Raw genomic sequence first — 23,589 nt, 5'->3', positions numbered from 1 at the left:
CATCCTTTCTTGGCCCAAGAGAGGAAGCCCCTAGATTCTCGAGTCTTTACATTTTCTAGAATGGTGTCATGGATCATCTGTAATGGCCTCAGGAGATTTCTCACTGTTCCATCACATTTATACCACCTTCCGGACCCATTACACCCACTGCCATTTTCCGAACATACCCGTGCTTTGTACAGTCTTCCTTTTGCTTTTCCTCTTTCCTTTGCCTGGACTGTTCATTCATCCATCTCCCCATGTTGAAGTTGGACCTTTGTTAATTCAGCAGTTATTTACTAAAGTGTACTCTTTGCAAGGAACTCATTATAATCATAGTTGTAGACAAAGATACTCAAAATATTTTGCTTTTCTTTTAGTTAGACATGCACCTCCCTGATTTTTTTTTAAATGTTTATTTATTTCTGAGACAGAGAGAGACAGAGCATGAGTGGCGGGGGGGCAGAGAGAGAGGGAGACACAGAATCCGAAGCAGGCTCCAAGCTCCGAGCTGTCAGCACAGAGCCCGACACAGGGCTCAAGCTCACGAACTGTGAGATCATGACCTGAGCTGAAGTCGGTCGCTCATCTGACTGAGCCACCCAGGTGCCCCTGAACCTCCCTGCTTTTATATTAGAATAAAATACCAGAATATTTTACACATCACAGAACAGTTTCCTTACTTGCATGGTGTACCAGTTAACTATAGGCTTATCTTTTACCTCCTAGTAGACTAAATGCATTGCAAGAATGTCTTTTTTTTTTTTAAAAAAACTCTTTTAAATGTTTATTTATCTTTGAGAGAGAGAGACAGAGTACGAGTGGGGAGAAAGCAGAGAGGGAGACATAGAATCCGAACCAGGCTCCAGGCTCTGAGCTGTCAGTACAGAGCCGTATGAGGGACTTGAACTCATGAACCGTGAGATCATGACCTGAGCTGAAGTCAGACGCTTAACTGACTGAGCCACCCAGGTGCCCCACAAGAATGTCTTAATTATTGTACCCTAGTAGAGCCTAACTCAACTCCTGGCCCTTACTTGGTGCTCAAGAATCTGTCAAGTTGAATGGAATGTATAGATGTCCCTATGGGTATTAGTAGAACTATAGCTTAGAAAACCTGGTTTCAGATTTGCTTCTGACTAAGGAATTATAGATGTACTGACAGGTCAGATTTCCCAGGTAGCACCCACCTATAACTGTCCTGCAGAATGGGTTTACTTTAGAACCAGATTCGTCGAGAATCTAAGACACGGCTGGAGACTCTTATCCATGCATTGCCACTACAGTTGGGAAGCAAATGTGCAACTTGGCTTAATCAAACTGACAGTGTTTTTTTACTTTTATTAACCAATACTGTCAAAACAAATTGAAAGCTGGGTTGTTTCAAGTAATTTTCAGAATGCAAACATTTTATTTGAAATACCACTAATTAAAATGTCTAAGTGGACTGAAAGGGCCCAGCTATATTTTGGGTCATGGAAAGATTGATCCCAATCCTTTTTCAGATACCTTCAATCTAAACATAAACTAAGGTATGCACATTACATTAGGAATGTTTGGTGCACCTATGTTTAGAGGGAGAGCTCATCATTCCAGATGTAATACATGTTCCTCATTGTCCCTTTCCTCATGTTCTTTTTGGACCTTCTGAAATGTATGATTGAAAAATCAAAAGCAAAAGCAAAAATGAATCAGCAGGGAAGAGGCAGAAATAGCAAGCCAGGTGGCTTCTCCGATCTTTTACTTTATGCTTTGGAAGCCAATCTTCTATTGCTGTTTCCTTAAGTGGAAGGAATATTTAGACAAGAAAGAAAGAAAGGAGTGAAAATGGAACACCTTTCCGACGGGTACCATCTTAATCATTTGACAGCCATACGAAGATGAAGCCCAAGGTTGGATCCCGGTCCATCACCTTGAAAGAATCGACAACGGTTTAATTTTTTAGGCTGCACTGGCTCTTGGTAGAAGGAAAATGATAAAAAGAGGCAATGTGTTACTAAACATGGTATGCAAAAAGTAATAGCAATGCTAACACTTGTTGTCCAAGGCAGTGTCTAACCTGTATTAATAAGCTCCCGTGAAATCACTCTCTGGCCTCTTTAGGTCGGTCTTTTAAACAAATTTTGAAATTCTCTCTACAGGTAAAGATAAGATAAAAGTATCTGAGGATGACTTGAAGAAACTCCCACTGATCAGATGGTGTATTTTGGAAACCCTTCGTTTAAGAGCCCCTGGTATCATTACTAGAAAAGTGATGAAGCCTGTTCAAATTTTGGTGAGCTTTGGTTTGGTTTTAAAATAGTCAACCTTTGAAGGAAAAAAGGTACATATGTCATTAGATAATTCCTCAAGTTCTGTTAAGGAAACAGGTTACGGATGAGAGTTGTGCCGTACCATTTTTATTAATGTGAATATTTATCTGTTGGCAACTTTTTTAGCTAAAATGTAACTCTTCGATGATCATTTTGGCTATGTGATTCCACATCAGAATTAATATGATCCTATTTAGGTCAAGCAGGTGGATTAGATAGTCTGCTGAACCAATGGGCAAGTAATCTTGAGCAATGGGTTCAGGAATTGAGGGTATGAGGAAAGTTCCTTTGGGTAACTGGAAGGTAGTTTCAGACTACAGACAACAGCCAGGGAAACAGCGGGAAAGCTGTGGATGATAGCAACTGATATTAGCAGTCAGCAGCTGAGTGAGGGAGAGAGGTCCTTCCTATGAGCAAAGTAGGAGAAAATTTGCAAGTGCTCCATGGCAGCTATGTTCGTGTGGCTGACTTTTAATTCCGTATTTGGCAAATCAGTCAGGCAGAACAAAATATTTTTTTTTTCAGAATGACTTGACAGGCCTGCATTATCCAGATAGATCACATTTACTCAGCTCTCAACTCTTGTTAGCTTTTTAATAATACAGTTTGATACAGTTTTTAGTAGTGGAAGACAAAAGAGACCAAAAAAAAAAAATCAAAATTTTATAAAAGTTGCAGCTACACCCAAAGGAGACATAGTTTATTTAACTGGTCTTACATACATTACAGCATTTAGTTTTAGTGGGATTTTAACTGTTTATGCTTTTAAATAATCTATTAGTTACTTTAAAATATCAGTATAAAAAGATATGCTTTGAGGAGATATAATCAAACAACTTGGTGCAATTGAGTAGAGGAATGTGTTTATTACTCTGAATAGTACTATAGTTTATATTGAACTTTTGTTAAACTTTATTTATATTCTGGCTAACAGATAATTAGCTGAAATACAGAAGTTATTTGTCTGCCAGTAGGTATTTTGATTGTTATTTTAAGTATACAGATGCCATACATGCTTTGTGAGATTTATACCTACATATTTCAGTTATTTTGGAGCTTTTGTAAGTGGCATTTAAAAAAATTTTGGTTCTCAATTGTGCATTACTTGTTTGTAGAAACGCAGTTGATTTTTGTGTATTCACCTTGTACTTACAACTTTGCAAAACTCAATGTGCTTTTTGGTCCTACAAGTGTTTTTATAGATTCCTTGGGAATTTTTATGTAGATATTTTATTTCTTTTATTTCTTTTTCTTGCCTTATTGCCCTGGCTCTGACTTCCAGCACTGTGTTGAATAACAGTAGTGACAACAGATATTCTTGCCTTAAGGGGAAAGCATTAAGGGGAAAATCTTCCACCATTAAGCTCGATTTTTGGTGTGTTTTTGGTAGATGCTTCTTATCAAGTTGAGGAAATGTCCTTCTATTTCTAATTTACTGAGAATTTTAATCATGAATGGGTGTTGGAGTTTGTCCAGTGCTTTTCCTGCATCAGTAGATATAATCATATGCTTTTTCTTCTTTAACCTATTGCTGTGATGGATTACATTTATGGATTTTTGAATGTTGAACCAGCCTTTCATAGACATGAAAGACATGTCATGCTAGGCATGACATTCTGGAATAAATGTCAATTTGATCATGTTGTCTAATTCTTTTTATACATTGTTAAATTTGTTTCACTAATATTTTGTTGAGGATTTTTTGCCTGGAAGTTCCTAAGAGATAGTGATCTATAGTTTTGTTTTCTGCTTTCTTACCTTTCTTTCTTTCTCTTTCTTTCTTTTTCTTTCTTTCTTTCTTTCTTTCTTTCTTTCTTTCTTTCTTTCTTTTTTTCTTTCTTTCTTTCTTTCTTTCATACTGTTTTGTCTGGTTTCTATATCATGATAATCTCTTAAAAGATGTTTTATTCTTGTCCTGCCCTCTTTTCATAAGCACTCAGATTCCTTTCTTTACTTCTTTCCTCTCTCTTCCACTCTCTCTCCTTTCTCTCTTTCTTCTTCTTACTTAATTCTTTCTTTTTCTCGCATTTCCTCTTTCTGATCTCATTTTTCAGGCCTTTTACCCTGAAACCTCTCTCCTTTTAAGTTCCCATTTAGTTCTTTAGTTTCCATAGTTCTTTACTAACTATGCCCTTCACTAAAACAGGGAGAAAAAACCACAAGAATCTTCATATCTATATACCTATCTATATCATATCTATGGAAGAATAAGATATATTCTTCCGGTTACTTTTGTACTATCTTCTCTGTAACTTTCAGTGTGGTTTATGTGACTTCAGCACGTTCTGTCTCAGACTTCCTTGACCATTGTTCTGCCTGCCTCGTATATGACTGCTCCATACCCTCCTTCTCAAACTTAACACCCAGCTTGTGCTATTTCATTAGCTCAGTATGTGAGGTCATCACATGATAATTTTATAATGAAAAGGTTTAAACTATTACATAAATACATTTTCTGGCAGACAGACCCAAACCAAAGACCTTTAGGCACATGCCAGTTTCCGATCAACATGGTGCACTTTTGAAATTGTATCCTTTTTAGCTTCTGCTATCCTGACCTTCAGCATTCTTTTTTTTTTTTTTAAATATATATAATTCATTGTCAAGTTAGCTAACATACAGTGTATATAGTGTGTTCTTGGTTTTGGGGGTAGATTCCGTGATTCATCACTTACATACAACGCCCAGTGCCCATCCCAACAGGTGCCCTCCTCAGTGCCCATCACCCATTTCCCCGTCCCTCGTCCCCCATCATGCTGTTCATTTACTTTTTTTTAACTTGATTATACTTATACCTCAACCCTTCTTTTTTCAAATAGATACTATTTGTCCTTACTATTCTCTTGCCACACTAATTATCCTCTTATTTTTCCTTTATTTTTTACTGTACCACCACCTGAAATCTGTCTTCTGTGCCCTATTTTTTCCCTTCGAGCGGAAGCTTTCCACTGGACCAATGTTAGTTTTTTGCTTATTTCGGTTTGCTTCTCATTTTGGGACCCTTGAAGATGACTCAGTCTATTTCTTCCTTCCTTGTATTTTTATTTTACCATAAGGTGTTGTTACAAATGTATTTGTTTTGTATTTGTTTTTCGTCATGCAACTGACTTAATTGCGGGTCAGGCTGCAATATTGGCACTAACACAGTCACTATATTCTACTGCTCCATTCACCAACCTGAAAACCTCTATCCTTAAGCAAGTGGCTCTTGGAAGAGCTTTTAACCACATGTTCTTACCAGGGTCGTGCTTAACTAAGGGAGGTTATAAATTTGTTGTGGCCATTAACACCTCATATTTTTTCAAAAGCAATTTTGCTCATTCAAGAACTTTACCTAGAAAAACACCCAAGTTCAAACATATGCAACACGTATATACTCATGTGTATACAACTCCCCATGACCCGTTAGCCATACAGCTATCTCACATGCTCCTTGTATGGCACCAATACAGAAACCTATGTTTCATTATAGTGTAAATCTGCCATTTAGACACTTTTTAACATTATTACACTTTTCATGCATCCAGCGCTTGCGTATTTATCTCGATAGCCTTGTAATAGTCCACTGAATTCATAGCTTAAGTATTTCATTATTTCCTAACTCTTGAGAATTTAGGTTGGTTTCCTTTGTGGTTACTTTAATGTGGAGATTATTTGCCTCTTTGTGCATAGTACATTTTTAAAAAATATTTTATTTATTTTTGAGACAGAGAGAGACAGAGCATGAGTGAGGGAGGGGCAGAGAGAGAGGGAAACACAGAATCCGAAGCAGGCTCCGGGCTCTGAGCTGTCAGCACAGAGCCCGACGCGGGGCTCGAACCCACCAACCGTGAGCTCATGACCTGAGCCGAAGTTGGACGCTTAACCAACTGAGCCACCCAGGCGCCCCCATAGTACATTTTTTTAATGATTATTCTTGAATTATACTTTAATAGTGGATTATTGGTCCAAGGGAATAAACACATTTACGATTCACTGCATACAATCCTCTTACAAAACTGAACTGTTTTTTTGTTTTTTTTTTTTAATTTTTTTTTTCAACGTTTATTTATTTTTGGGACAGAGAGAGACAGAGCACGAATGGGGGAGGGGCAGAGAGAGAGGGAGACACAGAACCGGAAACAGGCTCCAGGCTCTGAGCCATCAGCCCAGAGCCCGACGCGGGGCTCGAACTCCCGGACCGCGAGATCGTGACCTGGCTGAAGTCGGACGCTTAACCGACTGCGCCACCCAGGCGCCCCAAAACTGAACTGTTTTTATAATTCCAACATTATAGATTCTCAATAAAAATTTTTAATTAAAAGTGATAGATATCTGAAACAATTTGAGAAGTTGTAGAAAAAAATCATAATCTCTTATCTCCACTTCCTCAAACTCACACTTTCTTCCTAGGGGCCAGTGGATCCAGGCTCATTCCAAGCCCTGCTGGTGTCTCTTTTACTGATCACGCAACCCAGAGACATGCGCTCAGGCTGCTATCTTCCAAGAATGTTCTAGAACTCCTTTTCCTTATTTTTCACAATATACTTTTAACTTTTTTTTTTTCAAATGTTTAAATGTTTACTTATTTTTGAGAGAGAGAGAGAGAGAAACCATGCCAGTAGGGGAGGTGCAGAAGAAAGGGAGACACAGAATCTGAAGCAGGCTCCAGGCTCTGAGCTGTCAGCACAGAGCCCGATGCAGGGCTCGAACTCATGAACTGTGAGATCATGACCTGAGCTGAAGTCAGATGTTTAGCTGACTGAGCCACCCAGGCGCCCCTACAATATATTTTTAATATTCGTAAAAGGTACAAATATTACCTTTGTTTCTGTACTTACTATTTCTTTTATAAATTAAATGTATACAACCCTTCCCCTTTTAGGAGGCATAAACTAATCACTGTGAACTTCTCCCTGCAGAGTTGAGGCTTTAATTTTGAAAATAACAACTTGAACAGCTTTTTCTTCTTATTTCATAAACAAATCTTGGTAATTAGTTTTAAAAAGGAAACCATAATGAGGCACCTGGGTGGCTCAGTAGGTTAAGCATCCGACTTCGGCTCAGGTCATGATCTCGCAGTTTGTGAGTTTGAGCCCCACGTCGGGCTCTGTGCTGAAAGCTCAGAGCCTGGAGCCTGCTTCAGATTCTGTTACTCTGTCTCTCTCTGCCCCTCCCCTGCTCACGCTCTGTCTCTCTCTCTCTCTCTCTCTCTCAAAAAGAAATAAACATTAAAAAATAAACAAAAAAATAATAAAAAGGAAACTATAAAAAAACACTAAAAGAAGAGAATAAAAATTGCTTAAAATTTCACAAGTCTGATAACCACTTGAACATTTTGGTATTCTGATAATTTCAGATTTTTTTTTTCCTGTAGTCTGTGCATTTTTAAAAATTCAATTAGGACCATGCTATGCTAATTTTCTCATAATCAGCTTTTATGTTAGTAATAGTTACAAAAGTTTTCTGTATCAATAGAGGGCATCTACACAGCTTTGAATTGCAGCATGATGATCTAGTATGTGGATATAACATAGACTTCTAAATCAGCTGTCTATGCCTGAATGCGTATGGCTTCCGGGTGTTTACTGTTACAAACAGGGCAAAGATGGGCATCCATATGGCCAAATCCTGGTTTACAGTAGTAATTATTTCCTTGGTATGAATTCATACAACTTGGTCCTTCTAGGCTTCATATGTTTTCTAAAACAGGTGGAGTGTCTTTATTGAATATGTTGATGTGTTCCCAGAAATTTGGATTATGAAAAACGCTTCGAATGGGATCATCCATATCAAGTAGTGGTGGGGGTTCGTGTTTTCTTCCCTGTGGGGCAACTGGTCACATTTCTTGCTGTGGATGCTTGAAGTGCTCTCCTACTACTCTTTCCTAATGCAGTCTGAACATGGTCTCCTTTATTTATGTCCCTGTACTGATTCCTTCCTATATTTTTGGGACAAATTAAGATGGGCATACGCCATCTGCTTTCTTTGATTTATTCCTTCTTTTCTTTTTTTCCCTTCCTTTTCTTTCTTATATCATCTTTACAAAACTCTTAAACTTCTACCTGTACTCTGTTTTTAAGGTTTCATACTTTTGGTACGCAGGTAATCTTCAAGAATACCCAGGAAAGAATAAACAAGGAAGTGTTAGAAAATATGAATGATTAAAGAATACTAATTATCTTCTCGAGGTACTGAAACATATTATAAAACCACAACGGTTAAAATGGTATGATAGTGGTGTCAGACTTAATGTTCACTATCAATATAACAGGCTGGATAGGTAACATAGAAACAAGTCCCTTTGTATCCAAGAGTGTAGTATAGAATAAGTGAATCGTAAATCAATGAAGAGGGAAGAGATTAACATATGGTTTGGGATGACTGGCCAGAAAGTGGGTATTTTTAAACTTTTAGAGTAGTTCTCAAACTTTTTGTTCTCAGGATCCCTTTATACTCTTAGCATTATTGGTTTTGTTTTTTTTTTTTTATGTTTATTTATTTTTGAGAGACAGAGAGACCAGCAGGGGAGGGGCAGAGAGAGAGGGAGACACAGAATCCAAAGCAGCCTCCAGGCTCTGAGCTGTCAGCACAGACCTGACATGGGGCTGGAACCCACAAATCGTGAGATCATGACCTGAGCTGAAGTTGGACGCTCAACCCACTGAGCCACCCAGGTGTTCCTATCCTCTTAGCATTATTAGAGACCCCAAAGACTTTTACCTATGTTAGTCATATCTATCAATATTTAATGTATTAGAGGGGCACCTGGGTGGCTCAGTGGGTTAAGCGTCCGACTTCGGCTCAGGTCATGATCTCACGGTTTGTGAGTTCGAGCTCCACATCACGCTCTGCGCTGACGGCTTAGAGCCTGGAGCCTGCTTCGGATTCTGTGTCTCCCCCTCTCTCTGCCCCTCTCCCACTTGTGCTTTATCTCTGTCTCTCAAAAATAAACACTAAAAAAATTAAAAAATATTTGCTGTATTAGAAACTAAAACTGAGAAATTGGTATAATATTTATTTGCTAATTAATTTAAAAATAACAAGAAACCTACTACATGTTAAAATAATAGCATGGTTTTATGAAACATAACTATATTTTCCAAAACATAAAAAAATGTGGGAGAATAGCATTATTTTAAGATTTTGCAAATCTGTCTAATGCCTTGCTAATAGAGGACATCTGGGTTCCCATAAATGTGTCTGGAATCAATCTGTTGTGATATATTCTTTCCATTGATGGAAATGAAGAAAATTCAGCCTCACACAGACATGTCACTGGAAAAGGAATCAATATTTCAATAACTTTTTCAGATATGTCTGCTTTCTAATACCTCATTGAAATGCAACAGTGGGAGTTTCCTAAAAGTTTGTTATAATCTGAAATATCAATCAATGAATTTATTGTATTCAGTTATGTCAAAATCCACTGGTTTGTCCTATACTTTGAATCTTGTACCCAGGCATGATTTTTGACCTAGCACAGCCTCTGGAAAGGTCTTAAGAACTCCCAGAAGGTTCTAGACCACCCTTGAGAACCACTATTTTAGAGAAAAAAGGGCTGCCAAATCTTGGGATTCATCAATGAAACCACAAAGATGAACAGATTTAAATGTATCACATCAAAATTTAACATGTATTTTTTTAAGTATAATCCAAATTAAATGTAAACCAAAAATTAAGAACAAATGTTCATGTAAGTATAACACAGGGGTAAATAATGTTAATATTTAGAGAACTCACAGATCAATACATAAAGCAGTAATATTGCATAAATTAATGAGGACAGAACATGAACACAAAAGTTCATAGAAGAAAATAACTTAACATGGAAAAATGCTCAACAAAGACATAAAGATTTATACAGGAACCAAAAATAACCTATTAAGTGTCAGATTAGCAGAGAAGAGGGCAGTGAAATTGACACTAAAATATTATAGGTAGAAACCTATTTAGCTACCAGATTTGAGGGAACAGTTGAGCAAAATGTATTAACAGCCTTTAAAAATGTCCATGCCCTATATTTTCTGAACATCTATGTTAGAAGATTTTATGTGAAAAAATGCTTCATGGAAGAAGATGCTTTTGATGGCATTATTTATTATGGAAAGAAAACCCAGGGAATGATTAAATTATTTATGATTCATCTGCCCAATGAAAGATTAAAGAGACATTGGAGACAAAACTGTTCACAATGAGTCCACACTATAAAGAAAAAATACTTATGCTATAATATTAGGTGAACAACGTTAAGTTTCCAAAATTAACTATTCATCAGGATAAAGACTATGTTTAACAACAACAACAACAACGATAACAATAACACTCAACTGTTCGGTAAAAGTACTGGAGGGAAGTCTAGCCGGTTGATGGGTGTTTTTTTGTTGTCAGCTTTCTGGTTGTTTTTTAGCTTTTTCTATTTCTCTGAATTTTCCAAAATTTGGATAGAGAACATTTTTTATCATGCAAAAGAGTGTACTTTTTGATTTTTAGCCTTTTTTTTTTTTTTTTTTTTTCAACGTAATCACGTTCCTGGTTAAGAGCTAGGAAAGTGTGTGCCTCGAATCCCCTCCTGTGGATGTTTTGCCTTTCTATAGGACTGCTTCTTTCTCTTCGAAATTCTACATTCTTTGCAACCACTTTGCTCTCAGTATCCTTCTTGAGCTACAACACAGAGTGCTGCCTTCTCTTCCCTCTTTAAGAAAACCCCATCTCCACGCTAGCAAATTAAGCTCACTGGGCCTCACAGGATCCCTATGAAGGGGGCCGGCCAGGCTCAATGCTGCCTACCTGAGAGACACAGTTTTACAACACAGAGAAGCTGTGATTTTGATGGCGATCTGTGTTCTGGTCCTAGGACTGTTTCGTCTCCCTTTTGGTCTTTCCCTTCATGTGCCGTGTAGACGATGACAGCGACTGTTAGATGGGACGATGATGTCCTTTTGCTCAGAGGTTCCTTTGCTCAGAGGTTCAACCGGCTCTCACATTCCTTTATGCCATTCATCAGCCTGGCATTTGCTGCTGTGACAGGAACTTCTTTCTGGTCTCCTCCCTGTTGCTAATGTTAATTCTGTGACTGAGATTCCATTTGAAGGCTTCTACTAGCCTGTATTGTAGGCTGTGGCAGTCAGTCTCCAAGTCACAGTCATGGGTCAACAGCCAGCCACTAAAGAGGTGTATGCGGTAAGGAGGGGAAGGGCACCAGTTGACCCACCTGGAGCCCTGTCCCAGGGCTGTCCCTGGTCCTGCCCCCAAACACGCATCAAGGGCCTCTGCAGCTGATCTCGAGGTCAGGCATGACCACTCTAACCTCAGTTCCGCCAGAGGTAGAAGGAACAGATAGGCTTGAGATCTCCTAAGTCTTTTTCTACTTTAAAAATGGTAAGAGGACACCAGCGAAATCCCCTCTCTCTTCCTTGTTTGGGAGCTCTCTCAGCACTTAGTACTGCAGCGGCCAAACCTTAAGCAATATTCAGTCCCCATTGGAGCTAACAGGGTTTCTCTCTGGTTAAAAAATGATGGCCCATTCCCATATGCCACTCCCTGCTACTATAAAAAGACATATTTGTAATTGTAACGTGCTCATATTCTAGAAGCAGAAGGTAAGTGTTTTTGTGAATATCTTGAGGACATTTCAAACTAACGCAGGGTTAAATATATATGACTTCCAATGATTGGGGATGGGAGTTACTAACAGAATGTGCCTTAGGAAAGTTGATAGCTATCTACTGGTTACACACCATGGGAGAGCCCTTTGTCCTATGGTTCCTGAACATGATGAAGTCAGGGTGATTTTATGACATGGTTTTTAGTTCTTAGTATAGTTTATATATTAGAAAACCTATGATAACATAAACGGGGAAGGATAATTCAGAAACACACTGCTTAACCTCAGTCCCACAGCCACAGCGTTCCCAAACACCAAACCAACCAAGAAACACACAGCACTCAGTGTCCCGTGTCTTCCTAAACAGTTGTCTTCGTATTCTTCATATTATTTCTGCCCTAATAGCTGTTTCTGGAGTGGAAAAAGAGAGAGAGAGAGAGAGAGAGAGAGAGAGAGAGACTCCACTGCCTCTGCCCTGACACTGTCATCAATGTCCCCGGGGATAGGAGACACCCACTGTTCCCACCCTCAGTGCTGTTATGGCCACTGCCCTGTCTCAGAGTTAGATTTTTCTATTCCGCGACCTGGGGATTCACTGTGGTTCCCATCAAAAGCACTTGCTACCAACCCCAGTATCAAACATCCAAAGCTGCATTACATCAGACATATACTAGTATCTAAAATCTTCACATTTATCTAATATATTTCCCCCATGTAACCAAATGTGTATGCACATGTAACTAATCATCAGAATTAGAATGTAGTCATTGCTTAAGTTGGAAAACAGAAACGATCCTTCCAGGAAAGAATTAGATTTTCTCGCCATTGATTTATAAAATGTATATGTCTTCTCTACAATATAGTTGGAGCATTATTTTTAATGACCCAAACTCTCTTTAAAGCAGATTTCCAAAAATAACTTGAAACTGATTTTTCTATCATAGAATTACACTGTTCCTTCCGGTGATTTGTTGATGTTGTCTCCATTTTGGCTGCACAGAAATCCAAAATATTTTCCTGAACCTGAAGTGTTCAAACCTGTAAGTCCTCTCTTTCAAAATGCATTACCCTTTGATTTTAATTTCCTTTATGGTGGGAATATGAATTCATAGATTAACTACAATTGTGTCATTTTAGCAGACTTATTTCTCTCTGTGGTCTAACAAGGTCGACAACAGAGTAAAAATCAGACTTGTAATATGGATGGGTATAACACAAATGAGATAGCAAGGTTTTTGAAATAAGCTTCACCAACTTGAAAATAAATGATCTGAAACCAGCAAAGTATGTTAAAGTGAATATGTCTGGTTTTGAAAGAAGACTTATTTTATATTCATCGGGCAATTGCTCCTGTTGTTAGTTTCCAAGGAGTACTAAAAACAAACGAAACAAGACAAATTAAAGCTGTTCTCTGCTGTTTCTTAAAATTGGGGGGTTACAAGGCTAAGCAGAATCTTAAGAGGTGATTTAGTCCATCCTCTGTCTTTAGGTACAAATTAAAAAAAAAAATGGCATCCAGATGTATTCATTCCACATCCCAAGCTCCTTCCAATAGGCAGGGCGGCCAGTAACTTACTAGATTTATTACCAAGGACAATTTTGTGATGGAGCCCGAGATCTTATTATAAATAGTCTTCCTTTTCTGAGGTCAGTTCTGTGGTTGATTTACATTATCATTTACGTTTACCACTTAACAAAATTCTTTTTAAACCTTTTTATTTATTAGTTCACATTCCAAAAACACAATTGTGCCTGATATGAATAACAGGTTGGAAAAAAAATTACCAACAGCCCTGCAACTTTATATGCAAGGATTAGCTGTACAAAGTCATTTTTAGCCTAGAGAAATAAAGTTAAGCTTATTTATATAAGACTGATTTGGAAAAAAAAAATGATTTCTTCCCACAGGAACGTTGGAAAAAGGCAAATTTAGAGAAGAATGCTTTCTTGGACGGGTTCATGGCATTTGGAAGCGGGAAGTACCAGTGTCCTGGGAGGTCAGTGAGACAGCTGGGCCACATTTATCCAGAAACTCTGCAGAGACACGATGGCTCAGAGTGGGGGACATCTTTGGCTTAATCTCCCTTTTCTTTATTACCAAACTACAGGGAGATCCAGGAGACCACATTTTGTTTGGTTGGCTGGTCGGATTGCACGATGTCCTTGTGGGAATGTCTACGGTGGCTTCTGATGGGAGACTTCATCAGAACCAAATATGACAGTCGCAGCTGCATGATGAAAGCAGGGTTTAGGTTTCAAATGTTTAGCTTTCCTATGAGGATACATTCGAAGTTGCTTGAGTTCTACCTTTTAGAAAATTAAGTCCGAAGTATACTATTTCTTTACAATGTTCGCATGGGCCTGTGCTGGGGTTACAGAACATCCGTAGCTTGGAGCAGAGCGGCGCCTTACTAAATGGTTTCTGTTTGTTGGGGCAATTTTGTTCTAGGAAATCTTTCTTCTGGATCCTTTCAGAGTTAAATTAATCTGGTCCCCAGGACCGCGATGTTGTGTTCTAGTGCAAGTGTCCAGCACTTAATGAAAGTTATTTTATGTTTATTTATGTGATCAGAAGCTGTTTTGAACACCTTGCCTGGGCCAGGCCTTCTGTTCATTAGGATAGAGCACTGAGGAACATGGACTTAGTCCCCAACTTCATAAAACTTACACTCTACCTGAAATAGGTCCCATTTCTTCACCAGGGACGATTCTGTTGGAGAAATATTAGTATCTGTTTGTAACGAAGTCTCACTCAGTGAATGTACAAATCCTTTAAAAGTCGTTATATCACAAAAGTTGTAGTTTTTAAATTTAAGAAGTCAGTTGTTTTCATTGTTTGAGCAGGAATGCTAATCCATATCTATAATTATGACTTACTCCACAGCATGCATTCTACTCCTCTTTTGTTTTATGGTTGATAGCATCAGTAGGCTTCTAGTAATTCATATTTCCCCCAAAATGGTTTTAAATAGTCTTAGCCAACCATGGAAATTCTATCTTCATTTTTACTTATTTATTTTAATTTATTTTAATCTTTATTTTTGAGAGAGAGAGACAGTGTAATCTTTATTTATTTTTGAGAGAGAGAGAGAGAGAGAGAGAGAGAGTGAGTGGGGAAGGAACAGAGAGAGGGAGACACAGAATCTGAAGCAGGTTCCAGGCTCCGAGCTGTCAGCACAGAGCCCAATGCAGGGCTCGAAGTCACGAACTGTGAGATCATGACCTGAGCTGAAGTCGGACACTTAACTGACTGAGTCACCCAGGTGCCCCGGTATCTTCCTTTTAAAAAGTCATTCTAGGAGTCTAAGGGTAAGCAAATTGGAGCCTAGTGTTTCCCTGGAGCAATGATTTGTCCTGGAGTAGGTAGTTGACCTAAACTCATCGATCAGACCTAAAGGAGAGACTTTTCTTCCATAGCTGGGATAGAGGTCCCCCCTTTGTCCTTTCCCATTGAATATATATATATATATATATATATATATATATATATGGGTATATATATATGTGTGTATATATATATATATACACACATATATATACATATACATATACATATACGTATACGTATATATATACCCATATATATACACATATTCAATGGGAAAGGACAAAGGGGGGCCTCTATATATATATATATATATATATATATATATATCTCCACATATATATATATGGATATAGACATAAACATTATTTTTTAGAGCAGTTTGAGTTGAAGGTTTCATTGTTGAGAGCTGAAAGCATGCTGATTTACACATCAAGAAACTCCAAAGTCTAACATTGTAACTGAGTGCAGATCCTTTAGGAGCACAGTATAATAAGCAAACATTATCAAGGAAAACCTCTATGTTCATCCTGACTTTCATATTACTTTCACTTTAGAGAAGCATTTTTTCCTTTTTGGTGGGAACGTGCACACAGGTGTGTGGGGGTGGAGGGCAGAGAATCTTAAGCAGGCTCCACACTCAGTGCTGAGCCTGACACGTGAGCTCAATCCCATGACCCTGGGATCATGACCTGAGCCGAAATCAAGACCTGGACGCTCAACTGACTGAGCCACCTAGGCGCCCCTACGGAGAAGCGGTTCTTAACAACTGTAACCCAGCTACTGTTTTGTCACCTACTAACTATCAGTGCACCCAGAGTAGGTCTTCTAAAAACAAATAGGTGTTACTTTTTTCAGGTCCCTTTACATATATTCCCAATGACGACGAAAGAGTTTCTTAATAACTATCTTTTATTACAGAAGTTTATTTTGAACTATTTATTGATCTTGGGGGTTTTTTGTTTTGTTTCGTTTTGTTTTACATTTTTTCAGTATAGTTGACACAAAACATTACATTTGTTTTAGGCGTAGCAAACAGTGATTCAACTTCTCTATACGTTATGCTGTGCTCACCACCAATGTAACTGCCATCTGCTACCATATAACCATCTTTTAAATTGAGCTGGAAATGTTTTAAACCGGGGACTAAAACGCCCTGCAGTGAAGCATGTAGTATTAGCCAGTGGTCAAGGATTAACTGATGATTACTGTTTTCTAAGAAAGGCTGTGATGAAATTACTGTGATATCTTTTGGGGCTGACAGACATTTGCTGGAGGTTGACAGTAATAGGTACAAGAGAGGAGACCATAACATTTCAGCTTAGTTAGAAGTATCTTATTTGTATAGAAACTATACATTTTTAATGTACTGAGCTCTTCCTCTATGCAAGGCAGTGCCCTGGGTATTGCAGGAGCTTCAATCAAGAATAAGACATGTTCTCAGCCCTCAGGAGATGATTATCTAGGAGAAGGCAAGGAGGATATTGAGTTCATAAATAACTACAAGGAATGCAGGGTAAGAAATGCCCAAACACCACACTATGGAGATTTGAGAGAAAGGGTATATCTGGTCAGAATGATCTTAGATTTCCTGGGGAAAGTGGCCTTTGAAGGGTTAGGTGAACGTCTAGACTGAGAAAACAGAGTGACCAAAGGGTCATTAAGGACAAGGGTATGTAGTTAAAGGGTTTATGGTTTCACTGTTATTAAGATCAGACTACAGGTAGTGGTGGGAAGAAAGACTCAATGCACACATTGGCCCAATTGGGGAGGCCCCTTAACACCTGGTTGAGAGGTTGGTACACAGCTCACAAGGCACTAATGAAGTGTTAAAAGGTTTTGTATAGAATGGGTTAGAGTGGGGCATGGCTTAGGTTATACAATTATGCTATATTCCATGGGAGAGACATGGAGTGGTAGAATCTACCAGATTTTGGAAACTAATTAGAAACGGGATCAGTCAAGGGGAAGGATTCGAGGACTGTGGCTTGAATCTAGGTGGCTGAAAGAGATGGTGAAAATAGAGAAATCAGGTGCAGGAGCAAGTATGAGGACAAGATGTTACATTTTCCTTTGAAACCTTTTTAGTCTGAGGTGTGGCAAAATATGTATCACATAACCAAAATCTGTGGGAGAAATAGGAATGTTGAATACATGCAACAATAAATAGAACCTCCATAGTCTCATTTTTCTATTGTTTCTGCTTTTATAAGTCCTTAACTTTTCCATCACATATTTTACATAGCCAACCCCAGAAACATTCTCTCTTTAAAGACAAACAAAACAGAAGATTTTCCAGGAAAGTGAATGACTTCATTTGGACAGTTTTATACCAAGATGGATCTCTCTACTAGAAATTTAATCCCACAGATCCTTAGCATAATCCTCAGAAAATTGCACCCATTCTAAATTCGTGTACCAAGAGCCAACTTATTTTCTCGTGTACCAAATATTTTGTGAGTCAGAGAAAATTGCCTTTCAAGTAGCCGACGACCACAGTTGATCATGAACACATAGCCTTGTGGCCTCGCAGCTGTCATCCCTTAGAGTTCAGGCCACCGAGGCGGTGTGAGAAGCCCTCTCGTTAGTGGACACAGAAGGTTTTGCTGAGTTTGCAAAATAAGTAGCCGGTACTGCTGTCAGCTGCCAACCAGAAGTCAGGATGGAAGAATATTGTTCCGGCTCTGCAGAGTGGGAATTCTGAAAATACATTTGCCGGAAGAACCCCTTGCTGGGCACTTCCTGGTAGCTAGGAAGCTCCTGGGTACAGGCAGGAAGGGAACTCTTCCCAGTAATTCTATTGCTGGAGAAGTCTGGTGGTACAGAAAAACAAACAGGAGAAAGCAACTTGAACTGTCAGACTTCTTTGGCAATGGCAGCGTGCAGAATGAGGAGTTGCCTTACAGCGGACATTCTCCTCTGAAGCTATGAATTGAAACAAAGGAAGAGAACAGGGTATTTCCAGTGTGGCATGGCTATCTCGGAGAGTTGTGACCTCAGCACAAAGGGATGTGCTTGCTGTACTGCACCCCCCTCCACATCCCCCACCCCCTTGCAAGCCAACAGCCCCCATTTCTCTTGCTTCCCATCCCTGCACAAGGATGCCTGGTTGGCTGTATCCCTGTGCTCATTGATCTGGGTCACATCCCAGTTGTAAAACAATAGCCCTGATCTTTGGCAAGACCCCTCACTTACAAACGCTTGCTTGGAGAAGAAGAGGCTGTAGTAAGAGTAAATCTACAATACTTGAGAAGTAAAAATGAAGCGTGGAGTCCTCAGGAATAGCAACTACGATCTCTATTTTGTGTGTGTGTGTGTGTGTGTTTGGGTCCTTCCTATATCCTGGGGCAGTACTGGGCTACGAAGTCATGCACCTGTCTTGAATTACTAAAGAAAGTCACACGGTGGTGGGAAAATTAATCCAAACATAGATCCAGCTGGTAGTAGATTAGTAGTGGCAGTATTCAACCTAACAGGTATTTACGGAGCGCCTAATATTAGTATGTTTATTCTTTCATTCAGGAAGTATTTATGGAGTCTATGTTGTATGCCAGGATAGCGTTCTAGGAATTACCTTGGAAAACAAAATGAGGGATGAAGTCCCTTCCCTCAAGGAACTTATAGTCTAACTCAAGTCACTTCATGAACCACTGGGGAAATTCAAAGACACATAACTTTCCTGAGTTGCTTATAATATAGCTGGGGAGATGAGACCCTAGCAACATGAAAAACAAGCCCTACTTAACAGTGTCAGATGACCCGTGAGAAATGCCAAATGACACGTATACGTAGTAACTGCCGTAGGAATTTCGAAGAGGGGGATTGGAAAAGGCTGTATGGACTAGATGGCAATAAGCAATAAACAGTATAGAGAAAGCTCGTAGGAATGTAATGTAATGTAATATAATGTAATGTAATGTACCTGTATGTTGGGATTTTAAGCTCTGTGTACAGTTGTTTCTATATGTTTGTTTTCAAGGTAATATAATCTTAACAATTGTGCCTTATTCAGTAAAAAATCTTTGCAGTATGCTGCAAAGTACTGTAAGTAGCTTTTCTCCCTTTTATACTTAGAAAGAGCTGATTGCTTTGAAGAGTGAGGAAACTCAAATCCCAATGGATTTCGTGAGACCTTGCAAATTCAATTTATTCCGAGGCATTTGTTACATAAACAAACGCATCCCCTCAACTCTGGTTGTCAAGTAGAACTGAAAAAACTATATTTGCTGATATAATTGTTTCCTAACATTTTCCTTATTGTGGGCACACGTCCTGGAGGGCATATAAAAAGGGTTAGGAGTGAGGGTGGGAAGGGTGGATGTGGTTAATTCCAAGACTGAGTCAGGCTGCCAGACTCCTTTATTAATTTTTAGCCATGTATCTCTCTTCTTACTGCTTTACTGAGGAGCAGTGACTCGCTGAAAGGAGCCCAGAAACCACTGGCAAAATTGTAGTCATTACTTTCCCAGCCACCTTGTTCTGACACTTCATTATAAGGCTAAGATTTAAGACTGTCAAGAACAGAAGAAGCAATTCAGGACTGACTTTTGATCCTTAAGCCAAAGTGCTTCCGAAATATAGCATGTTCGTTTCTGGGCAAAAATTATAGCAAAGACCCTCTTTTCCTTTTATTTACAAAGTAGATCTCCAGCCCCTCTGTGGTGCACAGAAAACCTGCACAGGATTTGTATCTGTGGAGAGAAAGAAAGAGCACTCCAGGCTGGGTATCTTCCACCGCTCTCCCCATTTTTTTTATTTTTCTCCACTCATCAAACTCAGTGACTACTCTTGAACAGGATAGATGTCTCCTGTTCAGAAGGAGGGTTTAATTGCAAGGAAGTGAGGACTGAATTAAAACTGTGCTGGGTCACCATACTGCTTGTGGGTTACTGCCTCCCTATCATCTAACGCCTTCTCCTTTCTTCCCCTCCCTCATTTTCTTTCGGGGGTCCATGGGATTCTGGGGTGCTGATTCCATCCCCCCAGCTCCGTAACAGTGGAGCGTGGTTCCCTAAGCCCATGTGCAAATACCATCCCTGTCCCCCAGTTCCCTTCCCATGGTGACTGGTTTCAGTGTTGGCGTATGTTTTAAGCAGTGCAAGGAACTACGAGGGTTCCCGTTGAGACTTCTGGGTCAAAAATAATCATTCCCTGTAGGATGTGAATAAAGAAGCACTTGGCCCCCCAAATTGTTGTTAGCTATCCGGAGACAATAAAAGCAGACAGCGTTAGGGCGAAGTTGGTACCACAGGGCAGAGCAGCAGGGGCAAACTGGCTTTCTGGGAACATCGCTGAGCTGCTGGGCCCTCTCTGCCCGAGGCCAGCCAGCTCTAGTTTTTCAGGCACACAAAGCGATGCATTCCCTTCGGTATGGAAACCAGTCTGATGTGGGCTTTCTGTCACTTACAACCCAAAGCATCCTAAGTAACATAATTTCCTTAAAAGCAAAGGTGTGCTTCCAAGGTTTGTGGAACTCTGTGAAATACTGTATTAACGTGCTCTGACCGTATCCATGAATTGCTTTCTAAATAGCATGGGCTTTTGCAGAGGGGTGATATACCCATTTACTGTGGGTGCATCACAAAACAAAAGCAAGTGTCTCATCTTCAATTTTTTCTGGAAGGTCTGGAATTTAAAATATACCGTGAGGGTGGCTCAGTCAGCTGGGCGTCCGACTTGGCTCAGGTCATGATCTCACTGTTCATGGGTTCGAGCCCCACATCCAGCTTTCTACTGTCAGCGTGGAGCTGGCTTTGGATCCTCTGTCCCCCTCTTTCTCTCTGCACCTCCCTGCTCATGCTTTCTCTCTCTCTCTCTCTCAAAAATAACATTAAAAATAAAATAAAATATACCACGAGATCACTTCTATTTGGTGCATACTTAATCTTCCGGAAGTCAGTACTATTCCTGTGCCCTTTGCTTGAATAGGAAGGTTCAAAGTTGTATCCAACTTTCTCGCTCATAGTGCATCCATAGGAGAGTTGCGCCACTAGGAGGGGTAGCGGCAGGATCATGGGTAGCACCTCAAAGTGACCTCTGGAGAGTGCCCTCCCGCTTCGATGAAACAGAAGACAATCTCTCAAGTTAGAGGAAGGGCAGGGGTTTTTTCCATACTGTCCCTGTTTGTTTTCTTATCTGGTTTCTCACCTCCTCTTCCCCTATTAAATAGCTCCCATTCTCTTCCCTTTTCCATAGGCTTTTTTCTTGTCCTTCTCTCCCACTTACCCTGTTCCCACTCTTCCCTTCCCACCTTATTCTTATTTAATGTAAGTGTCTACCTGCTCACTTCACACATTCTGCCCTCACCATCACCCCCAATCAAGAGTCCGGTGTCCTAACCGTAGAGCTTCCTGTATACCTGAGATAATCTTTATCATTGTAATTGTAGTACAACTAAAAAAGAATGATAAAATACATCTTCTAACATAGTCTTTTCCCTTTCTCCTCATCAAATTCCTCTAGATCACTGATTCTTAAAGTGTGATTCCCGGACCACCGGTGGGAACATTACCTGGAAACTTGCAAAAAATGCAAATTCTTGGGCCCTTCCCCAGACCTCCCCGAATCGGAAACTTCCAGAGCGGGGCCCAGCGATCTGTGTTTTAACAAGCTTTCCAGGGGATTCTGACACAGGCTAACGTATGACAACCGCTGGGCCAGATTGCTTTGCCTCCTGCCACCAAATTGATTTCATTTTCCTAAGAGATCTCTTGGGTGGATGAGGTTGTGGGGACAGTACTTCCCCTTTAACTTGAATAACTCATGCTTCCATGGAGGATGCCTGTGAAAGTATGTCTGTCTGCTGCCTTCTCTGAATTCCAGGGCGAGATCATTCTATTTTCATAAGCCGCAGCTGGTAGCAACTAGGAATATACTTCAGAGCCCCTGCCCCTGGCAACCATGGCAGGTTTCCAGCCCATGCTGGCATTGCCCGCAGTGACTCTTCTGGTAGGAGAAAAAAAAAAAAAAAAAAAAAAAAAAAGCAAGAGATTTTCCTTCCAAAAGCAAGAGAGGGAGGCGATCTCAACATCAAGACATCTAAAACCAAGATCATTCATTTCCCGTAATCTTATCATTCCTTGAGTACTCCCTGTTTCTTTTTGACGTAGGGCTGCTCTAGACCCCTGGCCTTCCAGAGTGACCCTTTGCTCTTTCCTCTTTTTGGCCTTCCATGCCCCCCGCCCCCCTCCTAAACCAGGTCTTCATGCCTCACCAGCAGGTGACATTGCAGTTTTCTTAACCCTTCTCCCAGGTTCTATCATCTCTTCTTTCAACCCGTCTTACTGCGTGCGGATTGCTTTTCCTCAAATAATCATCTCAGTTGGTCACTCTCGTTAAGACTCTGGTGACGTTACCTGCAGAGCGTCACGGAGAGCCTGGAGCTCTAGGCCGATTGTATCTTTCTGAACATTTGGCAGTGCCCTCCCCAAAGGGGCTACCAGCCGTCCCCAACTGCAATGCCCATTCCTTCGCTTGTTCCTGCGCTCGCTGGGTCTGGAATGCCCTGACTCCAGGTGAGGGCCTACTTCCTTAAAGCCCCATTGCCTTCCATCAAGGTCTAGCTCAAGTTTGACCTCCACAGAAGTTCCTGTTGATTGCTCCAGACCACAGGGCTCTCTCCAGGCTCCAAACGTCCATAGCCCTTTGGTCTCTGTCTTGGCCTCATATTGTCACCCTTTGCATCTCTCCACGTGCATTACTAGTGTGAGGTCTGTGAGGTAGTGTGTGTTTTGTCAGACTCCGTGCTCTCCATGTCTGTATGGTGCTCCTTGAACATTTATCTACCAACGGGGGAGACACACGAGCACTACGTATTTAAGGAATTTTCAGTATGTTTATATTTTAACGAGCCTTATTTGTAGATGTGTTATGTGGTTCTCGTAAGTGTGAAAAATAAATCTGTTATAAATAATATGCCTCATTATCTTCATTGTTTTGACACAGGAGCATTACAAAAACAACCCTAACGTGAACATAGCTCAGCTTGCTTCTGTTAAAAATACTTTAGGAAGCCCATTTTCTGTGACATAAAAAGCTTTTAATGTCATAGGTACGTGTGTGTCAGTCTCTGACATCTCAGGCCTCAAACAAAATTCAATAACATGGTAAAGGCTAGAAAACACTATTTTTTGCAATTGCATAAAAAATGACTGTATTTAGTGAATAACTGAGGTAATTTTGCTATAATATTCAAATATTTGGATTTGGAGAAAACTATTTTTAGCACATATTATTTATTGTCTGTATTATGAATGCATCTTACCTTTCCTTTAGCTAGGATATCAGTCAACATGGTTAGAACTAGTATGAAATATGTTAATATTTATGCTCTTCTAATAACGAATACGAACTTAATAACTAACTTAACACTCAAAGATAAAAGAAGA

General features: G+C 39.8%; 1 protein-coding gene across 2 annotated transcripts in view; it reads left to right on the top strand.

Moving 5' to 3' along the window:
- The window catches only part of LOC115514021 (24-hydroxycholesterol 7-alpha-hydroxylase), a 94,217-nt gene that overhangs the window by 58,277 nt on the left and 12,351 nt on the right, over window positions 1-23,589 (top strand). Inside the window, exons 8-11 of one of the 2 annotated variants that reach the window (XM_030315643.1) lie at window positions 2,121-2,254; window positions 12,822-12,917; window positions 13,786-13,874; window positions 13,986-14,850. In XM_030315643.1, coding sequence (XP_030171503.1) covers window positions 2,121-2,254; window positions 12,822-12,917; window positions 13,786-13,874; window positions 13,986-14,199 — 533 coding nt within the window. In that variant the 3' untranslated portion in view covers window positions 14,200-14,850. Of the gene's footprint in view, window positions 1-2,120; window positions 2,255-12,821; window positions 12,918-13,785; window positions 13,875-13,985; window positions 14,851-23,589 lie in introns of those variants that run through there. The other variant, XM_030315644.1, reaches the window with a different exon arrangement.

Source organism: Lynx canadensis, chromosome B2 (genome assembly GCF_007474595.2).
Source record: "Lynx canadensis isolate LIC74 chromosome B2, mLynCan4.pri.v2, whole genome shotgun sequence".
NCBI classification, from domain to species: domain Eukaryota; kingdom Metazoa; phylum Chordata; class Mammalia; order Carnivora; family Felidae; genus Lynx; species Lynx canadensis.
This window is presented reverse-complemented; position numbering and strand designations above follow the sequence as displayed.